The 17,801-nt window shown below is 54.1% G+C and overlaps 9 protein-coding genes across 9 annotated transcripts; 8 read left to right on the top strand and 1 right to left on the bottom strand.

The window, feature by feature from the left end:
• Positions 1-1,663: 1,663 nt before the first annotated feature.
• Positions 1,664-2,729, top strand: BDW74DRAFT_170190 (FPP/GGPP synthase family protein; the record flags this gene model as incomplete). The annotated part of the gene is made up of 3 exons (XM_073727125.1): positions 1,664-1,875; positions 1,949-2,275; positions 2,342-2,729. 3 exons carry the CDS (start codon positions 1,664-1,666, stop codon positions 2,727-2,729), a joined length of 927 nt encoding a protein of 308 aa, XP_073580225.1.
• A 2,801-nt stretch (positions 2,730-5,530) lies between these two features.
• Positions 5,531-6,088, top strand: BDW74DRAFT_181790 (EthD domain-containing protein; the record flags this gene model as incomplete). The annotated part of the gene is made up of 1 exon (XM_073730105.1): positions 5,531-6,088. The coding sequence occupies one exon, from the start codon at positions 5,531-5,533 to the stop codon at positions 6,086-6,088; it is 558 nt and encodes a 185-aa protein (XP_073580226.1).
• Positions 6,089-7,508: 1,420 nt separating this feature from the next.
• BDW74DRAFT_181791 (EthD domain-containing protein) lies at positions 7,509-8,083 on the top strand (the record flags this gene model as incomplete). The annotated part of the gene is made up of 2 exons (XM_073730106.1): positions 7,509-7,650; positions 7,725-8,083. 2 exons carry the CDS (start codon positions 7,509-7,511, stop codon positions 8,081-8,083), a joined length of 501 nt encoding a protein of 166 aa, XP_073580227.1.
• A 29-nt stretch (positions 8,084-8,112) lies between these two features.
• BDW74DRAFT_160028 (uncharacterized protein) lies at positions 8,113-8,773 on the top strand. Its single transcript, XM_073725549.1, has 2 exons — positions 8,113-8,282; positions 8,353-8,773. The coding sequence occupies exons 1-2, from the start codon at positions 8,214-8,216 to the stop codon at positions 8,620-8,622; spliced, it is 339 nt and encodes a 112-aa protein (XP_073580228.1). The 5' UTR covers positions 8,113-8,213; the 3' UTR covers positions 8,623-8,773.
• Positions 8,774-9,315: 542 nt separating this feature from the next.
• Positions 9,316-9,849, top strand: BDW74DRAFT_181792 (uncharacterized protein; the record flags this gene model as incomplete). The annotated part of the gene is made up of 1 exon (XM_073730107.1): positions 9,316-9,849. The coding sequence occupies one exon, from the start codon at positions 9,316-9,318 to the stop codon at positions 9,847-9,849; it is 534 nt and encodes a 177-aa protein (XP_073580229.1).
• Positions 9,850-10,252: 403 nt separating this feature from the next.
• Positions 10,253-11,008, top strand: BDW74DRAFT_181793 (uncharacterized protein; the record flags this gene model as incomplete). The annotated part of the gene is made up of 1 exon (XM_073730108.1): positions 10,253-11,008. The coding sequence occupies one exon, from the start codon at positions 10,253-10,255 to the stop codon at positions 11,006-11,008; it is 756 nt and encodes a 251-aa protein (XP_073580230.1).
• A 506-nt stretch (positions 11,009-11,514) lies between these two features.
• Positions 11,515-12,138, top strand: BDW74DRAFT_181794 (uncharacterized protein; the record flags this gene model as incomplete). Its single annotated transcript, XM_073730109.1, has 1 exon — positions 11,515-12,138. One exon carries the CDS (start codon positions 11,515-11,517, stop codon positions 12,136-12,138), a length of 624 nt encoding a protein of 207 aa, XP_073580231.1.
• Positions 12,139-12,863: 725 nt separating this feature from the next.
• On the top strand, positions 12,864-13,578 carry BDW74DRAFT_160031 (uncharacterized protein). The gene has a single exon (XM_073725550.1). The coding sequence runs from the start codon at positions 12,958-12,960 to the stop codon at positions 13,393-13,395; it is 438 nt and encodes a 145-aa protein (XP_073580232.1). The 5' UTR covers positions 12,864-12,957; the 3' UTR covers positions 13,396-13,578.
• A 1,211-nt stretch (positions 13,579-14,789) lies between these two features.
• BDW74DRAFT_181796 (uncharacterized protein) lies at positions 14,790-17,358 on the bottom strand (the record flags this gene model as incomplete). Its single annotated transcript, XM_073730110.1, has 2 exons — positions 14,790-15,128; positions 15,685-17,358. 2 exons carry the CDS (start codon positions 17,356-17,358, stop codon positions 14,790-14,792), a joined length of 2,013 nt encoding a protein of 670 aa, XP_073580233.1.
• Positions 17,359-17,801: the final 443 nt, after the last annotated feature.

A 17,801-nucleotide genomic window follows, 5' to 3' on the forward strand; every position in this document is an offset into this window, starting at 1 on the left:
CACAATTTCCTACCTCGCATACGGAATATGGAAGGGAAGTCTGGTCTGATGACCCATGACGGCTAACACCAACCCCAGGAACATCTTTGCGGGGATCACAACGCACACCATCGGGATTGCGATCATGGTCCCCGTCCTGCTGGCCATGAAAGCCCCAACCCTGAAGCGAGGTCGCCGCATGGACATGCCCCCACCCCCCGACGCCAGCATCTGCATCATGCTCGCGATATTCTACATCTGCCCGATCCTGCTCGCGTCAAAGCCTGCGTCGGCATTCGTCTCCTCCAATCTTCGGCAGCGCGTCATCGCCTTCTGGCAGGGATGGACGATCTTCGTGACGCTGGGAACCCCGGTGGTACGGTGGCTTCAGCTGCAGCTTCAGCTTCAGCTTCAGCTCGCAAGCAGCCGTACCACTCCCCAATCTTCGAACCCCGAGGTCTCCGGGCGAACTGCAGACGCACGATATGACAGCTCTGAAATTCAAGTTCGATCACGCCGCTACGTCTACATCTTCGTATTCCTCTGTTCCGCAATTCCCTATTGGACCATGCTGTGCGTGGCTTTCCTCGTGCGACTGGCCATCCTCCCCTCCAGCTCCAGGCAAGATCCAAACTGGATACTTCTCATCGTGCCTCGTCTATCCCTGCATGGTCGACAAGTGACGAGCATGGAGGAGGGCCTGCAGCGCTTCACGGAATACGACTATGGCGTCTCCGCCGTGGCATTATGGATTTGGTGCGTGGCGCTATATCAGCGGCACAGGGGGGTCCCAGTCCGTTCGCGGCAGACGGTTCGTTGGATGCTGAGCGTGATGCTTGCAGCGTTTATTTGTGGGCCGTCTGCTACGGCGATCTGGCTGTACTATGATGTTGAGGAGATGGTGTTAGCGAAGGAGGAGTAGGCTAGGGAGGATAGGTAGGGTTGCATCAGTCCGCGGAGACGACAATATGGTGGGGCAGACAATGAACCAGGGCACAACAATAAGCTCAGCACGACAATATGATGATATACAATAAGATGACGGGCAGCTTGTAGAAGAGGATTAAAATAGCCTTGGGACAGTGCTAAACCTTGGATCAGACATTTTATTCTTAGAAATCCATTGATCTTGTGCGTTTCATGTTGTACTGCCGGATCCCCTCAGGCTGAGTTGTGTTGTTTGCGGCCCTCAGCTGTTCAGCCAGCCAGCCATGCTCTATAAACTTTCTTCGCCCCAAGTATCCTATGGTTAACAAACCCTAGAGAGCAGTCAGTTCGTCCAAGCGAAAGCCACCCGCTCCATCCACAGCCCTGCAAGCCATCCACCACCACACCATACCATAAACAATCCAATTACCCGACTGATACTACACGCATCGCATCTATACAAGCATACTCTAGAGTCCCTCATGTCTTCCTCTATTCAACGCGCGCTATCGACTCTCTGGGGACGCATATCCTTCTCCTTCCAAGTGCATAGCACAACAAACTCGTCCACTCCGCTCCGCAAGAGACCCAACCCTCCCGCTACCATCGATGGGACTGCGCCGGACCTCAGCCCACCCAAACTTCTCAAACATTCTTTTGAAAGCTCTCCGAGGAAAGTTCCTCAAGTTCAGAGGCCGGAGAGGGTGGACCCCAAGATTCCTGAGGGGGATACACCTAGCGAGCATGTGGACGAGGTATGTTACTCCTACCAGATGGCCGTAAAGCGGAGCTTAACTTGTCGTTTGATGTACAGATAATTCGCCGTCCACTCGACTACCTCCTCGCGCAGCCGGGGAAGCAAGTCCGAACACAGCTGATCCTCTCATTCAACGAGTGGTTCAAGGTTCCCCAGGAGAAACTCCAGGTGATTATAGACGTGGTTGAGCTGCTGCACACTGCCTCTTTACTGTATGCCCCCCTTGCCTATCCCACTCAATCTCTCTATGAAAGCCTAACTTCTCACGATTGTAATGATGAACAGCATCGATGACATCCAAGACGGCTCCAAGCTCCGCCGCGGCCACCCATCCGCACACATGGTCTACGGCGACGCGCAAACAATCAACTCAGGGAACTTCGCGTACTTCCTTGCGCAGGAGAAGTTATCTCAGCTGGATAGCCTCGACGCCTTCAAAGTCTTCTTAACGGAGATCCTGAACCTCCATCGCGGTCAGGGTCTCGAGCTGTATTATCGCGATAGCATGCTTTGTCCAAGCGAGGCGGAGTATATGGAGATTGTGACGCATAAAACGGGGGGCTTGTTTCGCCTGGCTATAGGGTTACTGCAGTCGCAGAGTGAGGTTTCGGTGTAAGGCTTTCCTTTTCTCTGTCCGCTTGGCCTTGCGAGATTGTTTCAAACTAATTATGAAGATAGAGAATGGGAGAATCTCGCCAACACCCTGGGAATAATCTTCCAGATCCGTGACGACTATCAGAATCTCCAGAGCGACCAGTACACCAAGAGTAAAGGGCTCGGCGAGGATCTAACGGAGGGGAAGTTCTCGTTCCCGATTATCCACAGTATCATGGCTGCACGGGATGATACAACACTCATTGATATTTTGAGGCAGCGCACTGAGGATGAGAAGCTTAAACTAGAGGCTATCAAACATATCGAGTCGACGGGGAGCTTCGAGTATTGTCGTCAGAGACTGGAGGTCTTGCAAGAGGAGGCCATCGGGATGGTGGCGGAGATGGAGAGGACCCTAGGCCTGGCTAAAGGGATTCGCAAGATTTTGGGGCTTCTGGCGTTGAAGCCGTGAGTTTTGGGTCTAGGTATGCAGGACAAACCTGGAATGAGGATCTAGAGTGGTTGGTCTGATGAATGAACGGGGTTATTCTCCTGCTGCTCTATAAGCTCACCTCTTCCACTACAGTAACATGTCCCCTGCACGAGGTGTTTACCTGGGTACGCAGGCAGCTAGAGTGCAATTCATGCTCGCGAATATCATCGAAACCAAGAAATTCGCCTCTTGTAGAAGGCCAGGCTATAGGTAGCTTACTTAGAACCCCGCGATAATGAGGTCTATTGTTATCGAGTAGCTATATATATTGTACCGGCGAAGTCGATGATACGATATGGAGGGCGGTTGACTGCTACTCCCTCGGCTTACACCGGGCAACTACAGAAAGTCCCAATATTGAACTTTACGAAACGGTCGTGTACAGGTACGGAAGTTGTCTTAGCTACCTGGGCAGATTCACCTTGGAATGCGAAGGCACCCTGACCTAGGCCGGGATTCTTGGCTGCGGCTTAGGCTTAGGCTTAGGCTTAGGGCTTCGAGTTGAGGATGCGGCCGCTCGGCCGAAGCACTCCCAACATGTCAAGCATCTGGTGCAACTTCTCCTTTGCTCAGGAAAACTAAAATTTATCTCGATATACTACTGAGGGGTAAGATGATCTCGGAGCCCTCGCAGCGGCGCTGCGCTCATGCAGGAGGTGCACGGGAGCGCGGACGGAGGTATGAGCGCTTTGTCGGGTATGGATCGGGCTACACTTGCGAACGGGGATATGTTGTTGGTCCGTATCTTCTCCGAGAAAAGCCGTTTTTTTCGGAGGCTGAGACGGAAGTATTTGGCCGTTTGGGCGGAGAGCAGGACGTCAGGATTCAAGCGGGATGTGAATGTGATGCATCAGATCAGCGCCGGCAAACAACCCTAACAGCGGACGTAAGACTTGGAACGTTTCTATGTTTACTCTGTCCCTTAGCTTCAGCATTGGCGTTTTTCCACCTCTCCTGGATAACCAGTGGGCCCGGGCGCCGTTTCTTTGTTCGCGCTTGCCCTGGCGCATCCTGCGGATCCTTGTGGTGTATAACAGAAACAGCCAAAGGCATAAATAATACATCAATTGGAGCCAAGCTTCTAAAAATTCCGGAATTTGGATATGAAGAATGGTATTTTCGTGGTGATATGAACCTAGGAACAGAATCCAATCGAAAATATCACCGATCTCCCCGGCCTTTTTCCCTGTGTTACTCAGGCCTCAACCACTCCCTGCATTATGACATATTGCCGTTTCGGTCGTAGCAGTTCGATTCCAGGTCGAGCTCCCTTGCAGGAAACTCCTTCGGAAGCGAGAGGTCACGGTCGGAGTTAGCTCTCGGTCTCCTTTCACAAATACCCTCCGCTCTCCGAGACATGGGATATGGTACAGGGCAGTCGCCGCAAGACTATGCTTGTCGTGTATTCAACAGACTCTAACCACTAATCCCTTACCTATGTATGCGGTAGGACTGTACCGCGACGGTTGACCGCGAAGTACCACCTGCATAGGTTACTGCGTGTACTGAAAGTCTTATCAGGATGTTAACCTCGCCACCCTAAAGACAGGAGCTAATATGGACGCTGACGTTTCCCCAGCGTGCCTCCTCGCAGGTACATCAGACTCAAACCTCCGATATGAATAAAAGGCTCATGCATAGAATATATGCACTACACCGCGATGAAATGCGGTAGGTACTTTTTCTCGCACGTTCTGTGGTAACCTGGGTCTTGGTGCATGGGCCCAGGGGATAATCCAGTGATGCACTGTCTAGGTGTTGGTGCAGGTGACATGTCGAAACTTCCGAAAATAACGTAGTCTTTGAATACCGTAGCGGAAGCTGCGATATGATTCGTCAAGTTGCGCACTTGAAGGTACCGCCAAGCCCTAGAAAGAGAAGTGTTATTAGGACCAGGGGACGTGTAAAACGGCGTGGAAGCAAGAAAAGCCAGAATAGGGAGACATGAGATTGTTGGAAGTCGAAGCAAGGCCCCTCTGCACATGAGCTCTCTGGAACGACTCAGCTTAGCACATGAGATAGTTACTCAATGATTCAGAAACCACTGCCCCTTCAAATCAATGCCCCGGCCCTCATTGGCTGCAGCTCAAGGAGGATCTAAACGGGCGCTTCAGGGGCTCCGGAACTGCGCTCGAGCCCTGCAGAGAATCATGGATCAAGGTCCAGGGTGGCCCAGAGTCAAACCCAGGGCCTACAGAGACCCCACTTCCCTGGCGGCACGGGTACTCCCCTGGGCCCCGTGTCCGAGTCCCGGTTCCAACGTTCCACAATGAGCAGGCTGAGGCTGTTTATGAACTCCATACCGCATATATCAGCTCAGACACAGTTATGCGTCCAAATGTACTGACCACTGTCTAAGCGAGCTGTATACCGCGCTAAGTAACAGGTGCTGTGGCGGTCCATTCCGAAAGCGCCCGGCCCTTCTTTGTTCACCTTGATCCTTCGAAATCGGTGCGCGTCTACAGTCGGACCAAGCAAGGTAATTTCGAATGACCTTAAGTAGCCCCTGAACAGCAGACGCCAGGCAGAATGCTCTCCACAGGGCCCCGGAGTCAATGGTAGGCCGCGCAACACTATCTGTGCCGCGGGAGTTGGCAGGGGCTGAGCCTCTATTGGTCCATCTCTCAACGGCATTGATAGCGTAGCGCGTAGCATAGTTCCTTATATTCCCCTGGAGGTGCTCCCTATCTTCCCAAGTCGTCCAAAGACAGCTTTGATCCCGCCTTCGCCAAACTCATCGCTATTACACTATACCAAGTTTCCTTGCCTGCACACGCAAAATGGTCATTACCGTCCTCATCGCCGTCTACCGCAAGCCCGGCGTCGCCACGGCAACCTTTCGCGAGCGCTACGAAGCCCACATCGACCTCGTCAAACAGCTTACAGGCGAGGCCTTCCCGCTGGCACACCGCCGCACTTACATCGCGTGCGCGGCAGCACACTCGAAGCCGACTGCGCATCCCCGCCCCCCAGCAGCGACAGGGCTCTACCGCGTCTCCCCCGACGCAAGCACAGTCTTCGGGTTCGACGTAATCGCCGAAGTGACATTCAGCAACTGGGGCGCATATGAGGAATTCATTGCGCGTACCGAGGAACCAGATGTGGCATTGAGCCTCTGTGCAAGTGCAAATACGTTTATCGATGTCGCGACAATGTCGGTTGCTATTGCCGGGGATGTTGTGGAGACGATTAGGTCGCCTGGGCCGCTGACACCGTGGTGGTCAGAGCATGGGGGGCGGAGGTGGCTTAAGAGGGGGGAGGATGAACGGACTGGCGAGGGAAAGGGGCGAGTTGTAGAGTGGGCTGGGGTGTATGGGTATGGGCTGAAGATCGAGTGATCCATTGTGCGCGTATTTGCGCGAGTGCGGATGGGTATATGGATGTTGCGGGGATGTCGGCTGCGGCTGTGGGGGATGTGGTGGAGACGCCGGGGGGCGGAAGGGGCGAGGTGTTTCGGCCGTGGTGACCCGTGCATGGGGGGCGGGTTTGGATGCCTATTTCTGAGATTGAAGGTGAATGTGAAGGTGAAGCTGAGGCGGGGAAGGAAGAGGGTGACGGTGATGTTGAGGGGCAGACGCAGCGGCAGGGGAATGGGAAGATTGCGGGGTGGGCTGGGGTGTATGGGTTTGGGCAGGACAGGGGCATGGGCTGATGGCTGAAGGTTGAGTAGGTAGACGTCCACAGCTTGAATTGCGATATATCTACTTACCTTATGGTGTGGTATTGGGCAGGGTTGGGAGTTTGCACTGTTGTGCTGCGAAGGTTTGCTCCCAATGTTGGGTGTACTATAACTAGGGCTGAGTGTAGGCTATTTGTTCTCTTCTTATTGCATTAAATTTGTTCGCTGCTTCCTCTGCTCTCTCGAGACCCGCCAAGTATCGAAGAGCGATTGCTCTTGATGCTACCATACCTATGGTATCATGTACCTGGTAGGCGCCTGAGCACTTAGGCCGCCCACGGAACTTAATTAGGGCTAAAAGTCCATCCGATCGTAAGGGGTGGTGGGACAGATCGACGGCAGAAGCTTGACGGTCCCAAGGCGTTTGAAATTCTGGGTGAATACGACATTTAGCGATGCAGGATCCGTATGTTGCACGTGTGAGGTTCTCCTTATTGAGTGCTTTGGACTCGATGATAGATAGTTTAGCGCAACGAACCAGCGCTATCCCAGTCCCTTCTCCGTCCCGCCTCCAAAGTGCGGTGTACTGCATTAATAGTCGAGCTATATACAGTTGCTCTGAGCAGTACGTACCCTGCAGATGCCTGGTGATCTATCTGCTGAACTTGGCAGAATAACCTTTGTCTCCTATAGCGCCGGGTAGCTATAGCTTGTCATAAAACCTGCAGTTAAGCCGTATTTTTAGCAATTCCAGAATCCATGGTGTCAAGCTAGCTGCACCGTCTTTAGCCCTGCAGATAGACTGCAGATCTTCAGAGACGTGTAGGCTGGGAATACAAAGCAAACCCAGCCCCTCATGTCAACTCAGCATAGTCTCCGCTGGTCATAAATTAATAACGCCGATGATATCAGACGGTGGGGTCTTTCCCTTTGTTCTCTTCTCAGCGCCCGATCCTTCCTGTGTAACCTGAACACGACGAATCCCGATCCTCCATTGGCCAGAGCCCGCGTCGATTAATCGGCAGATGGTGGCTGCCCCAAGGCCGTCGCCAGCTGGCCGGGCGACTAGCGATAAAGTTAGAAAAAGATACTGGCCATATACTTGTCAATCCCTCAGTCCCTTTACAAAAGTCCCGCCCATGAAGAAAATCCTCGAGCTGCGCAATATCCACCACTCCCACCTCCACCACCGCGCCTCCTCAACTCCGCCCCATTCCCGGGCCCTCCGACCTCCATCTCCATCTCCCCCAGAAACCCCTCCCCGTCTCCAGCCCCAGCAATGTTCGTCACAATCCTCATAAATGCCCGCTGCCGTCCCGGCATGTCGCAATCCACCTTCCGCTAACACAACGAAGCCTACGTCGCGCAGGTGCGCGATCTCACAGGCGACGCCTTCCCCATCGTCCATCGAAGAACCTGCATCGCGCACCCAATCCCGACGCCTAGATGGTCAGGGTCAAATACGCCAGCGACAGGGCACCCCGGCAGTCCGTTCGACAACGATGTGACGAACGAGATGACGTTCGACGACCACGCGGCGTACGAGCGCTTCATGGCGAAGGTTGCGGAGCCGGAGATTGCGAGGCGGCTGCAGGCCGCCGAGTCGCGGTTTATGGATCACTCGGTCATTGCGATGGCGGTGGTGAGGGAGGTCATGGAGACGAGGAAGGTGCCGGAGTGGTTTCGCGGGGTGGGGGAGAGGTATCTTTGGTGATGGAACAACCTGGAAACAAGTAGGGACAGGGACTTTGGGGAGGTAGCCTTAGGGTCCCTAGAGGGAGGGCGAGGGCGAGGGCAGGGGCTACAAGTCCACCCAGCTCGAGGTCGGAGATTCAAAGGCATCCATGCATGTTCTCGTATGGAGCTGGACATGGCAACTGGCGTTGAGCATGAATTTTCATCAACAATGGCTGGTAGGTAGAACACCTATCATAGCTAGAGCCCGCAGCAACGACGGCGTGCTGACTGTGGAAGTGGATAAAGACAAAGAGATCACATCACCCCGTATATTCCGCGCCGCGCCCGGGTCTCGCCTCTTCCTCCCTAATTTCGCTTGGCTTTCCCTGCCTCTACTCCTTCGCGACTCATTCATCTGGGCCAGCCGGCGTTTCTTCTCCGTTCACTATACTCTGGAGTAAGAAGCAAGCCACAAAGGCGCCTCTCAGCAGCGTCGCCACCCATCTCCCTTCCTCAGGTGTAGCCCTCACAATCCGCCATTATTTTCTTCACTGCCATCGGCCAAAAGACATATAGTGACAACTGCTTGTCAGTATTTGATACTCGAGTGAAGTATCCCATCAGAGTTCTACGGGACGAGAGTAGGTAGGTAGGGTTCTTCGCGGGGCGCGGGGATACGGTACAACGCGATACAATAGAATCACACAACGAATGAGGAAGAGCAGATTTCCACTATCATGAAGTCCCTTTTAGCTTTCGCCTCTGCTGCGCGATAAATAAATGTAGTCTAAATCATGCGTGCATCGTGGTACCACAGCGACCCGTCTGCACGGTACTGGTATGCCTCCTGGTTGGCTGCATGCCGACCTGAGGACCGTGTATACCCCGGACCCGAAACAAGCCAGCCCTCATCAGCGGGGCAGGGCAAAGACATAGAATGGCTTGATATAAGCTAGTTCTAGATCTTTGATCTGGAATCTGGCGGCTGCTCGGTGTCGGGTTTATCGGCCTTGCCCCAGGCCGGCCGGGGGGACAAAGGAAGCCAGGTAATGACATCGAAGACCCCGCGTCTGCTTACCATATGTACATAGTTGGACAGATATTTGAACTCCGAGCCCAACAGTTAGCAAAGGAGGAGCAAGGCGGCTGAGATTCTCGAATTATTCTATTGCAAACAATCCGTTCAGAGCGACCAACTACCTTGGGATGCGCATGCGTCTCTGGAGGGCATCCCCCACCAGCCTCAAGATCAAAATCACACCTGCCAGCATGTTTGTTACTGTCCTTGTTGTCTCTTCCCGCAAAGCCGGCATCTCCCCCGCACAGTTTCGCCACGACTACGAAGAATACATTGCCATGATGCGCGACCTGACAGGGTCCGCATTCCCCCTCTGCCACCGCCGCACATACATCACACAATCAACCGTCAATGTCCCGACGGTCGCAACCTCCTGGCCTGGCTCAAACTACAGTTCAAACTCTGGGCCCTCGGCAGCCCCGACAACGCCCTCGTCAGAGTCCCCGAGCCAGCCCCAAAGTCCCGTCCGGAGCCGCCACACTTTTGACTACGACGTTTCGGCCGAACTTACCTTTGAGAGCCAGCGGGCGTATGAAAGGTTCATTGCGAAGGTGAAGGAACCCGCTATTGCGAGCCGCATCCATGCGAGTGCGGTGAAGTTCATGGAGTCGTCGAATATCTCGCTGGGGAATGTGTATGAGGTGATGGAGACGAGGAGGATCCCGGAGGGGTTTACGAGGTGGGAGGAGACGCTGGAGGATACGCCGGATCCGAATGCGAAGTAGACTACAGCAGTACTGTATGGGTGGTTGGAGTTCTTTGGTATTTTCTTTTTCTTTTGGAGTAGGGAGACAATGCTTCTACTGTGCATATTCAAGCTCTACACTGGCTGGTGGCGAGGAAAATGCCCATTCATCCTTTCATATATGTAACTTATTCTTGAACTTCTTTTTTTTTTTTTTTTTGCATTCCATTTGGCTTGTGACTTGTGACGATCCATCCATGGGTGGATTTGACGGGGGGCGGGGTCAGCAACAAAGACAAAGAAATGAAACTTTATATCCGAACCTTGAACCGGCACCAGTGACATTTGCATTAGCTGCTTCCCTAGGTACCTAATAGTCTAGCCTTATATTACTGCTCTGTGCCCAGCTTACTTTTCTCGTAACCTCCCACTTGGATCTCGAGATGCCATTCTTCCCATCATCTTCAGCTCGAGACCACCACTATTACCACGAAGGAAACCCCGTCCTGGCAATATTCCACCTGCACTGCCGTCGACCTTCATTCCCAATCTCAATTCCAACCTCAAATACTCTCACATCTACAATGCACCGCCGCTCCTCCGGCCCGGCCCCAACCGCCTCCGCAACCCAAACCTCCCCAACATCCACCCTCCCCACCCCCTTCGTGACAATCATAGTCCTAACAACCCGCAAACCAACCATCTCCCCCGCCACATTCCGCGCCCGCTACGACGCCTTCGTCGATCTCCTAAAAGTCCTGCTAGGCGACACATTCCCTCTCTGCCACCGCCGCTCCTTCATCGCACACCCCGAACACTCGTCCTCGCAGCCCAGCGTATCCTCGCGCCCGAACTGGCTTGCGCCGCCACTCCGAGAACCAGGGCGCCACCAGCATGCTGCGGTTTTAGAAACCGGGTTCGACTGTGTGGCGGAGTTGACATTCGCGGATCAGGAGGCGTACGAGCGGTGGAGTGCGCGGAATCAGGAGCCGGATGTTGCGAGTCAGCTGACGGTTGCGGTGGAGAGCTTTATGGATCGGGCGGCGGTTATGATGGCATATGTGGGTGACGTTAAGGAGACGAGGGGGGAGAGGAGGAGGAGTCGGGAGGGTTATGGGGATCAGGACGAAGATATGGATAGGGATGGGGATGGGTATGGGAACGGCTATAGGGAGGATGAAGATGAAGACGAGGGGTGAGGCAGATGGCTACACGTATATTGAGATGAAGGTTGAATGCATTGCAAAGGATGAAATACAGGTAGCAAAGCTAGCGATTACTGGAATGAGCATGGATACGGCGGGGCGTTCCTTCGGCTTCGGCGGAGATGAGGCCTGCATCTCTTTGTTCTCGTGCGGCCAGCACTCGGCTTCCACTGCATCTTCCCTTGCCGGTCTCAATATGATAGGTAGCCCGACCGGAGAACTGTACCCTGGCAGACAAAAAGACTCCGGGCGCCCAAAGCGAGCGCCCAATGACAGTTCGTCATACATGGCCTCGATGAACCCCCGTCACTTGCAACCGTCGACGAGAACCGGATGATTCTCGAGGATTCTCCATACCTAGGTATACATATCATAGAAAGCCTCCCCAGTCCTCCTAAATCCTGTACATATTACTCCAAAACTGCACATTCGATTTGTCTAACATTTTTCCTTCCCTATACTGTACATATATCAGCCTTGCTATCTAATTCTTGCTTAAGATGGTAACAACAACCCTTATCCTCACCTACCGCAAAAAGGGCCTCTTCCCGGCGGCCTTCCGCACGCACTACAACGTCTTCGTGTACATCGTAAAAGAACTAACGGGCGACCTCTTTCCCCTCGCGCATCGACGCTCATACATCGACCGCGAGGCCAGCGACGTGATCGTTACTTCGTGGATCGCGCCGCCACAAGAGATTCAGGGACAGGGAGATACACCTCAAGAACCTTCCATTTCCTGTCCATTGTCTTTGAAGAACAAGACGAAAAAGAAAAAGAGCAACGATATAGCAAAGGATAAACTTACACCTGAAACGGACACACCAACAAGCTCAATTCTCGGCCCTTCGAGCTCGACCATGCCCGCGCCGCCAGCCTCACACGCGGAGATAGGCTTCGGCGCAGTCTCTGAAATGACCTTTGCCGACCACGAGGCGTACGAGCGGTATATCGTCAAGACGCAGGAGCCGGAGATTGCGCGGCTGTTGACGGGGTGTGTGAAGAAGTTCATGGACCGGGCGATGATGGCGGGGGCGATGGTGTTGTGGGGGAGGTTAGTGAGCCGAGGGGGAGTGGATGGTCTGAATCTGGATAGTTCCACGGATCATGTCTGGGAATGCTAGAGGGAGGCGTATAACGGCACCGGGGCAGGAACATTAAGCGAATCCCATCCCCAAAACTGTATATTTTGACATCTTCCCACTTGTGAAGCTGCTACATCAGTATGTACTATTATTCTTTTCAGATAGGGTGATATACTCAGGGGTTCTGTTAGCCATCGGCATTAGGACACTTTAGGCCCAGAAGATCTAAAGTGCTGCCGTACATCCCACCTGGACAGGGCAAGCTAAAGACATCGACAAATCCCGAAAACTGGGAATCCGCAACAGGGTCCCCCAATCGCCCAGTCTCCCAAAAAAAGGAAGCTTCCAAGCTTCCAGAACGGCGGGGCTGAGCCAGCATCTCAATCCCATCCTTCGCCAAGATTCCATCTTATCTTTCTTTGTTATCGAAGCCGCCCAGATCCTTCTGTATGACCCGTGCTAAATACGGTGACCAATGACTGCTCTGCTTATCCGACACCTAGCGCTTGACTGCACCCAGCGTGGACTAAGCATGCTGCAGATGCCCAGTGCCAAGCAGAGCAATATCCTAGACAGGAACTCTTCTGGAATTCTAGGAAGCCAGAAGGATTGCTCCGGCCGGATGCACGATCCTCCAGTCAAAGTGAAGATTTCCTAATGGAGTCAAGGTCGATAAGCCCGGGATTCCCTCCGTGGGGTTTCATATATCGGTGAGGATTGCCTGTCTCGCCCTCAGGGCCGCCGCCGCCCTGTGCCGATTAGGGCTCAATTCACTGCTCCCAAGACGACATACCAAATTCTGCCTACCTCAACAATATCTCTCCTATCTCTTTTCTCAAAACAGTGGTCACAGTTCTTATGATCACGCACCGCAAGCAAACCCTCTCCTCCTCTGAGTTCCGAGAAAAATACGAAGCCCACGTCGAGCTCATCAAACGCCTCACAGGCGAGCTGTTCCGATCTCCCATCGCCGAACTCATATCGCGCGGACGGCATCCGCAACAGTATGGCCAGCGACACCTACCTCCGTCCCTGAAAATACGAGCCAAGACCGAAATTCACCTTAGCCCTCGACTACGAGTACCAATACAAGCACAACCACGACGGATTCTGGCTCCATCGACGAGAAATACGATCCTACTCCGAGCGCGAGCGCCAGCACGACGGATGGTGTCAGGGTCGACGAGAAACCCAGCCCTAACCCTAACTCGGATCCTCCCAACTCCAGCGCACCTGCCACTGGAAACTCGATACCAACGCCCGGCAACGCGGAGTCCCTGTTCACCTTTGAAGTGATATCCGAAGCGACATTCGGCGATGAGGCCGAATACGAAGCGCTCGTGGCGCGGATGATGGAGCCCGCTGTTCGACCACAGATCGCAGCTAGTATTGTTAAGTTCGCGGAGGCTGCGGCGATCAGCCTTGCGGTTGTCGGGGACGTTATGGAGACGAGAAGGGAGGCGCGGGCGCAGAGGTGGGTTGTGCGTGATGGGGACTGGATCGGGGATGCGGTGGGAATGGCGGGTGGGGGGTCTATGAGGGAGTGAATATACCCCTCTAAGCTCGGTTATACAATCTTGAAAGATCTACTATGCAATCCTGTGGTATGAAGTAGCAGTCTGGGAAGCCAACCAGTGTAAATATGTATTTGCGACGTTGGTAGAGTTAGTTTCGTAAGGATATGTAGTTATGGTATGTGCTCGAGGTCAGATACCGGTATGCCCGCCATGTGCAGATCTGCCGACCACTCTGATAGTGTTTTTGATAGGTTCGTTTCTCGCAACTTTGCTCAGTGGGGCGGTCAACATTCCCTGGTGGATTGTTTGAACGGGATATCGGTGAACGGGCTTCTAAGGACCGATTTAAAGACTACAGGTAGACGACGAATCAACCTTGGAAAGACACTCCACGACGTCTCAAGATAAGACGTTCATTGGGACAGATTGATCGCAGATTATTCTGAAGCTTAAATTCTGCCCAGCTAAAAATATCAGGCTTGTATGATTGACGGCTGATCTTTCCGAGTTCTTTGTTGACATCGGCTTCGGGCTCCAGCTTCGGCATCAAGGCTGTGGGGAAGGACTCTGGGTCTTCGCGATCGGCCATGTGAACGAGAACCACATATTCCCTTAACGAAGAGTTACGGATCTCATGATTCAGGAATTCACGGCGCTATGCCTACATTTCTCTTACTGGAGTCAGGGAGCTCCAAGACGACAGGTCTAGAGCGCCAATAGAAGCAATCTCCCCGTCTTTCTCTTAATTCCGTCAATATTCCACAGTCGTTCAAAGAATGACGGTGGAACCCTTGTGATTATGTACAATGCAGTCTGTTCTGACCCTCCCTTCACCTTCCCGCATTGGCTGCATCTGGCGGCTGTACTCAGGTCACTAAGCCATGCATGGCAGGGAGAAACACAATCCCAGGGCCCCTTAGCTCATCGAGTTCGGAGAGTGGTCTAGATATTCTAAGCTCATCTCTCTAGGTTGCTCAACAGTATCCCCCGAGGAGAAATAGCAGTCCACCATCCATGCAAAATCCCCCTCTATCCCTCGAGACTAGCCACACAAGCCCCATCAACCCTAACAACCCGTATCTTCCCCCTATCAAGAAACACCTCCTCATCAGTCGCAAGACGTTTTTTGCCAGCGTCCAGAGCAGCGCGGAGTGCAAGCAGATGCTCTTTGTCTTAAGAAGCAATTTCGGCGTAGACGTCGAACTCGAAATCCGACTGCTGGCCCACCAAAACAGTCGCTTGGTAGGCGGCGCCGGTGATATTCGCGTTATTGCCCGGTGCGTCGGCGCGGTTCCGAGGGAGATAGTAGCGTTTATGATAAAGTGCGAAATAAGGACCACAGAGTTTTTTGAGCAGCGGGATGTGGGTGCTTTCGTAGTAGGCTTTGAATTCGGAGGGCGAGAGGCCTGGTTTGCGGGTGAGGAGGGCGAGGATTGTATAGGGCATATTGTAGAATGAGGAGGTTGTTGTGGATGCCTGTAGGGACTTGGAGAGAGGCTGAGAACTGTGATTCTAGGAAGCTGTTTAAAGTACCTAGGCGCAGTCCCCGATTTGAGCTGTCCTCGGCGTCGTGCTTGGCTCGAGGCGGGGTACGCTTGCAAGGTCAAGCAAAGCCCAAGGCCGGCCTTGTGTCTCGATGGCATTGGGGGATGTATCCGGGCCGGAAACAAGCCAGCTAATTTCAACGTGCGCGGATATGCAATCTTCAAAGGAGGCAGCGAGGATGGAGGGCAAAGTTGTTGGATCAATAGAAAGTGTGTCTAGGTATTTTTCATTCCAAAATAATAGCTAGCTAACCGCCACCGCCAGTATGGCAGCGTCGCGCCCCGGCACGTCCAAGCCGCTCGAGCATAAAGATATATATATATCCGTCTTCGCAGGAACACTTGGGACTAGGATAATCCACAAAGAACTTTATCTGACTCCTCTGAACACTCAAAACACCTGCACCAGCACAAAGGTTGGCCGCAAAGGGTCACTTCAACAGCCACCTCTGAGCAGCGCAGGGCAAGCTGCCAGAGACCATAACGCCGCTGGCAAGGACATGCCCTGTAACACCTCCACCCACACCATTCGAACCGTCAGGCCCACGGCCAGGCCTGGGACCAGCATCGCCCTCCGCAATGGTCAGCAGCACAGTGGGGAAATGTTCGCCCACTATCAGTTCCTTCGCACATAAGATCCTTGCCGTGCCGCCAGGAACCGACTCCGTCCACTCCTTGACGCTCGCAGTCCACCCCTCGTTCCACGTAACAATCGCAACCTGCGCCGTTTCCCCTTTTCTATTTGCGACAAGAAGCTGAAGTGCCAGTTTATCGTCTTTTCCGGGCTGCTCGTACGCGCAAACACGCGCCACCTCGCGCACAGACACCGCATGCCACTCCCCCACCAGGCCCTCCGGCTGGCATTCCATCAAATAAGCCTTGAATGCCTCGCCCTGCAAGTGCGCAAGGTACCGCGGCGCCCAGGAAAGCGGTCTCGGCAGACCGCGAGGCCCATGCATCGACGCGATCATCGTGACTTCCTGCGGTCGCGTCTCGTAGATATGCCTTATCCCGTCTTCGTAGGTCCATCCGCTCACCCACTTGAGTCCGAGTAATGCATAGAACCCGCGCGCATAGTCGACCTCGTTCCCTGTACTGCGATTGGTGCATGACAGCGCGATATCGGCAAGATTGACGCCCAGCCCGTAGATGGGTTGCAGACGCGCGAAGGTGCGGTGGAGCTGGTAGTAGCGGCTTGTTCTGCCGGCGTTGGCGAGGGTCGCGAGCGTACTGGTGATGGAGGAGAAGGAGACGACACCTGTTGCCGTCACGACCAGGGCCTTTCGCGCGAGCTTGATTTCTTGATACGTCCAGATGCGCGTTAGCCACATCCCGCAGACCAGAAGAGCGGCGGCTAAGAACGGATCCGTTGAGGGTAGAAGGAGTGGGAAGGAGTCGAGCACAATCACCGCATCCGCATTGCTGTAAACCCCATGTAAGCTGTTGATGATCAGCGTCTTGATCTCCGTCAGCTTATCCTCATGCTGTTCCTGTCCGGGTCCGTGATGATGGCCCTTCTTCGGGATCGCCAGCAGATCAAACCACACCCACTCGTACCCAGCCCGCGCCACGACGCCCATGATCTTGTTGAAGTGGCTCCGTAGCAACCCGCGCTCATCCTGCTCGATCTTCTTGTCGTTGAACTGCAACCCCATTGTCTCGGCCCAGACATGCGAGATCGCCGCGTAGCCCGACGATAGCAGCCGGAACTGTCCCAATTGGTTCACACACAGCGCCATCCCCGATTTCCCGGCTTCCTCCATGAGCTGTAAAGACGGTGCAACGAAGAGCGATGTCGCAAGCATATCAACATGCACATCGCGCAGCTGCGCCGTCGCGTTCCGTCTCTGCGCTGCATCCATCGTGGCCAGGGTGATTGGCGCCGTCGCAAGGGCCACCGTGTCGACGATGGCCAGTGTCGCGATCTTGCCCGCGAGCTCGGCCCACCGTCGTCGTCCCGGCGGCGGATATCGGCATTCTGGGCCAAGTGGGTACAGGCGGCGGTCGGGGAGGGGCGGAAAGTCTTTAAAGAGCGCGGCGACGTCGGAAGGCGACCAGTGGCGGAATTCGTTCAGGGAGGCTTGTAGGGCGCGCTCGGGGCCGACGTTGTTTGTTCGGAGGATGGCGCGGATCTGGGTGCGGGTTGGGGCTGGATTTGCGGTGGGGACGGCTGTGGATGGGGAAGAGGAGGGGGGCATTGTGGTGATGTGAAGTGGAAATGGACTGAGAGGGTGATGGAGAGGTGGAGATGCGGGATGGAGGAGGATGCGTGACGGCCAAGGAAGAGGATGGAGCGTTAGGTGCCATCCCATCTCGCCATGCGCTGCCTCGTGAGTGGTTGGGCGAGTCATACGACGGGCCGAGGAAAACTGCGCTCAGCCTCATTATTGGGCGCTGCTGGTCTGCAAGTGCAGTTACTCTTAAGCGCCCGGGGCCTATCGCTTCCAATCGCCCAACAGGTACTTCATGTTCACCACCAGCGCCACATGTACAGAGTACCATGGATTGCTTACGATGTCTCACAGTTCAGCTGAACCCTTCGCTAGATCTTAGAGATAAGAAATCTTTGAGTCGCCTATACCGTGCATATCAGGTATGCTAGGGTCCAGGCGCGGGAAGCCCTAATTGCCTTCCAGTTACT

The sequence above is a fragment of the Aspergillus multicolor genome, assembly GCF_047715735.1.
Source record: "Aspergillus multicolor strain CBS 133.54 unplaced genomic scaffold BDW74scaffold_30, whole genome shotgun sequence".
Lineage (NCBI taxonomy): Eukaryota > Fungi > Ascomycota > Eurotiomycetes > Eurotiales > Aspergillaceae > Aspergillus > Aspergillus multicolor.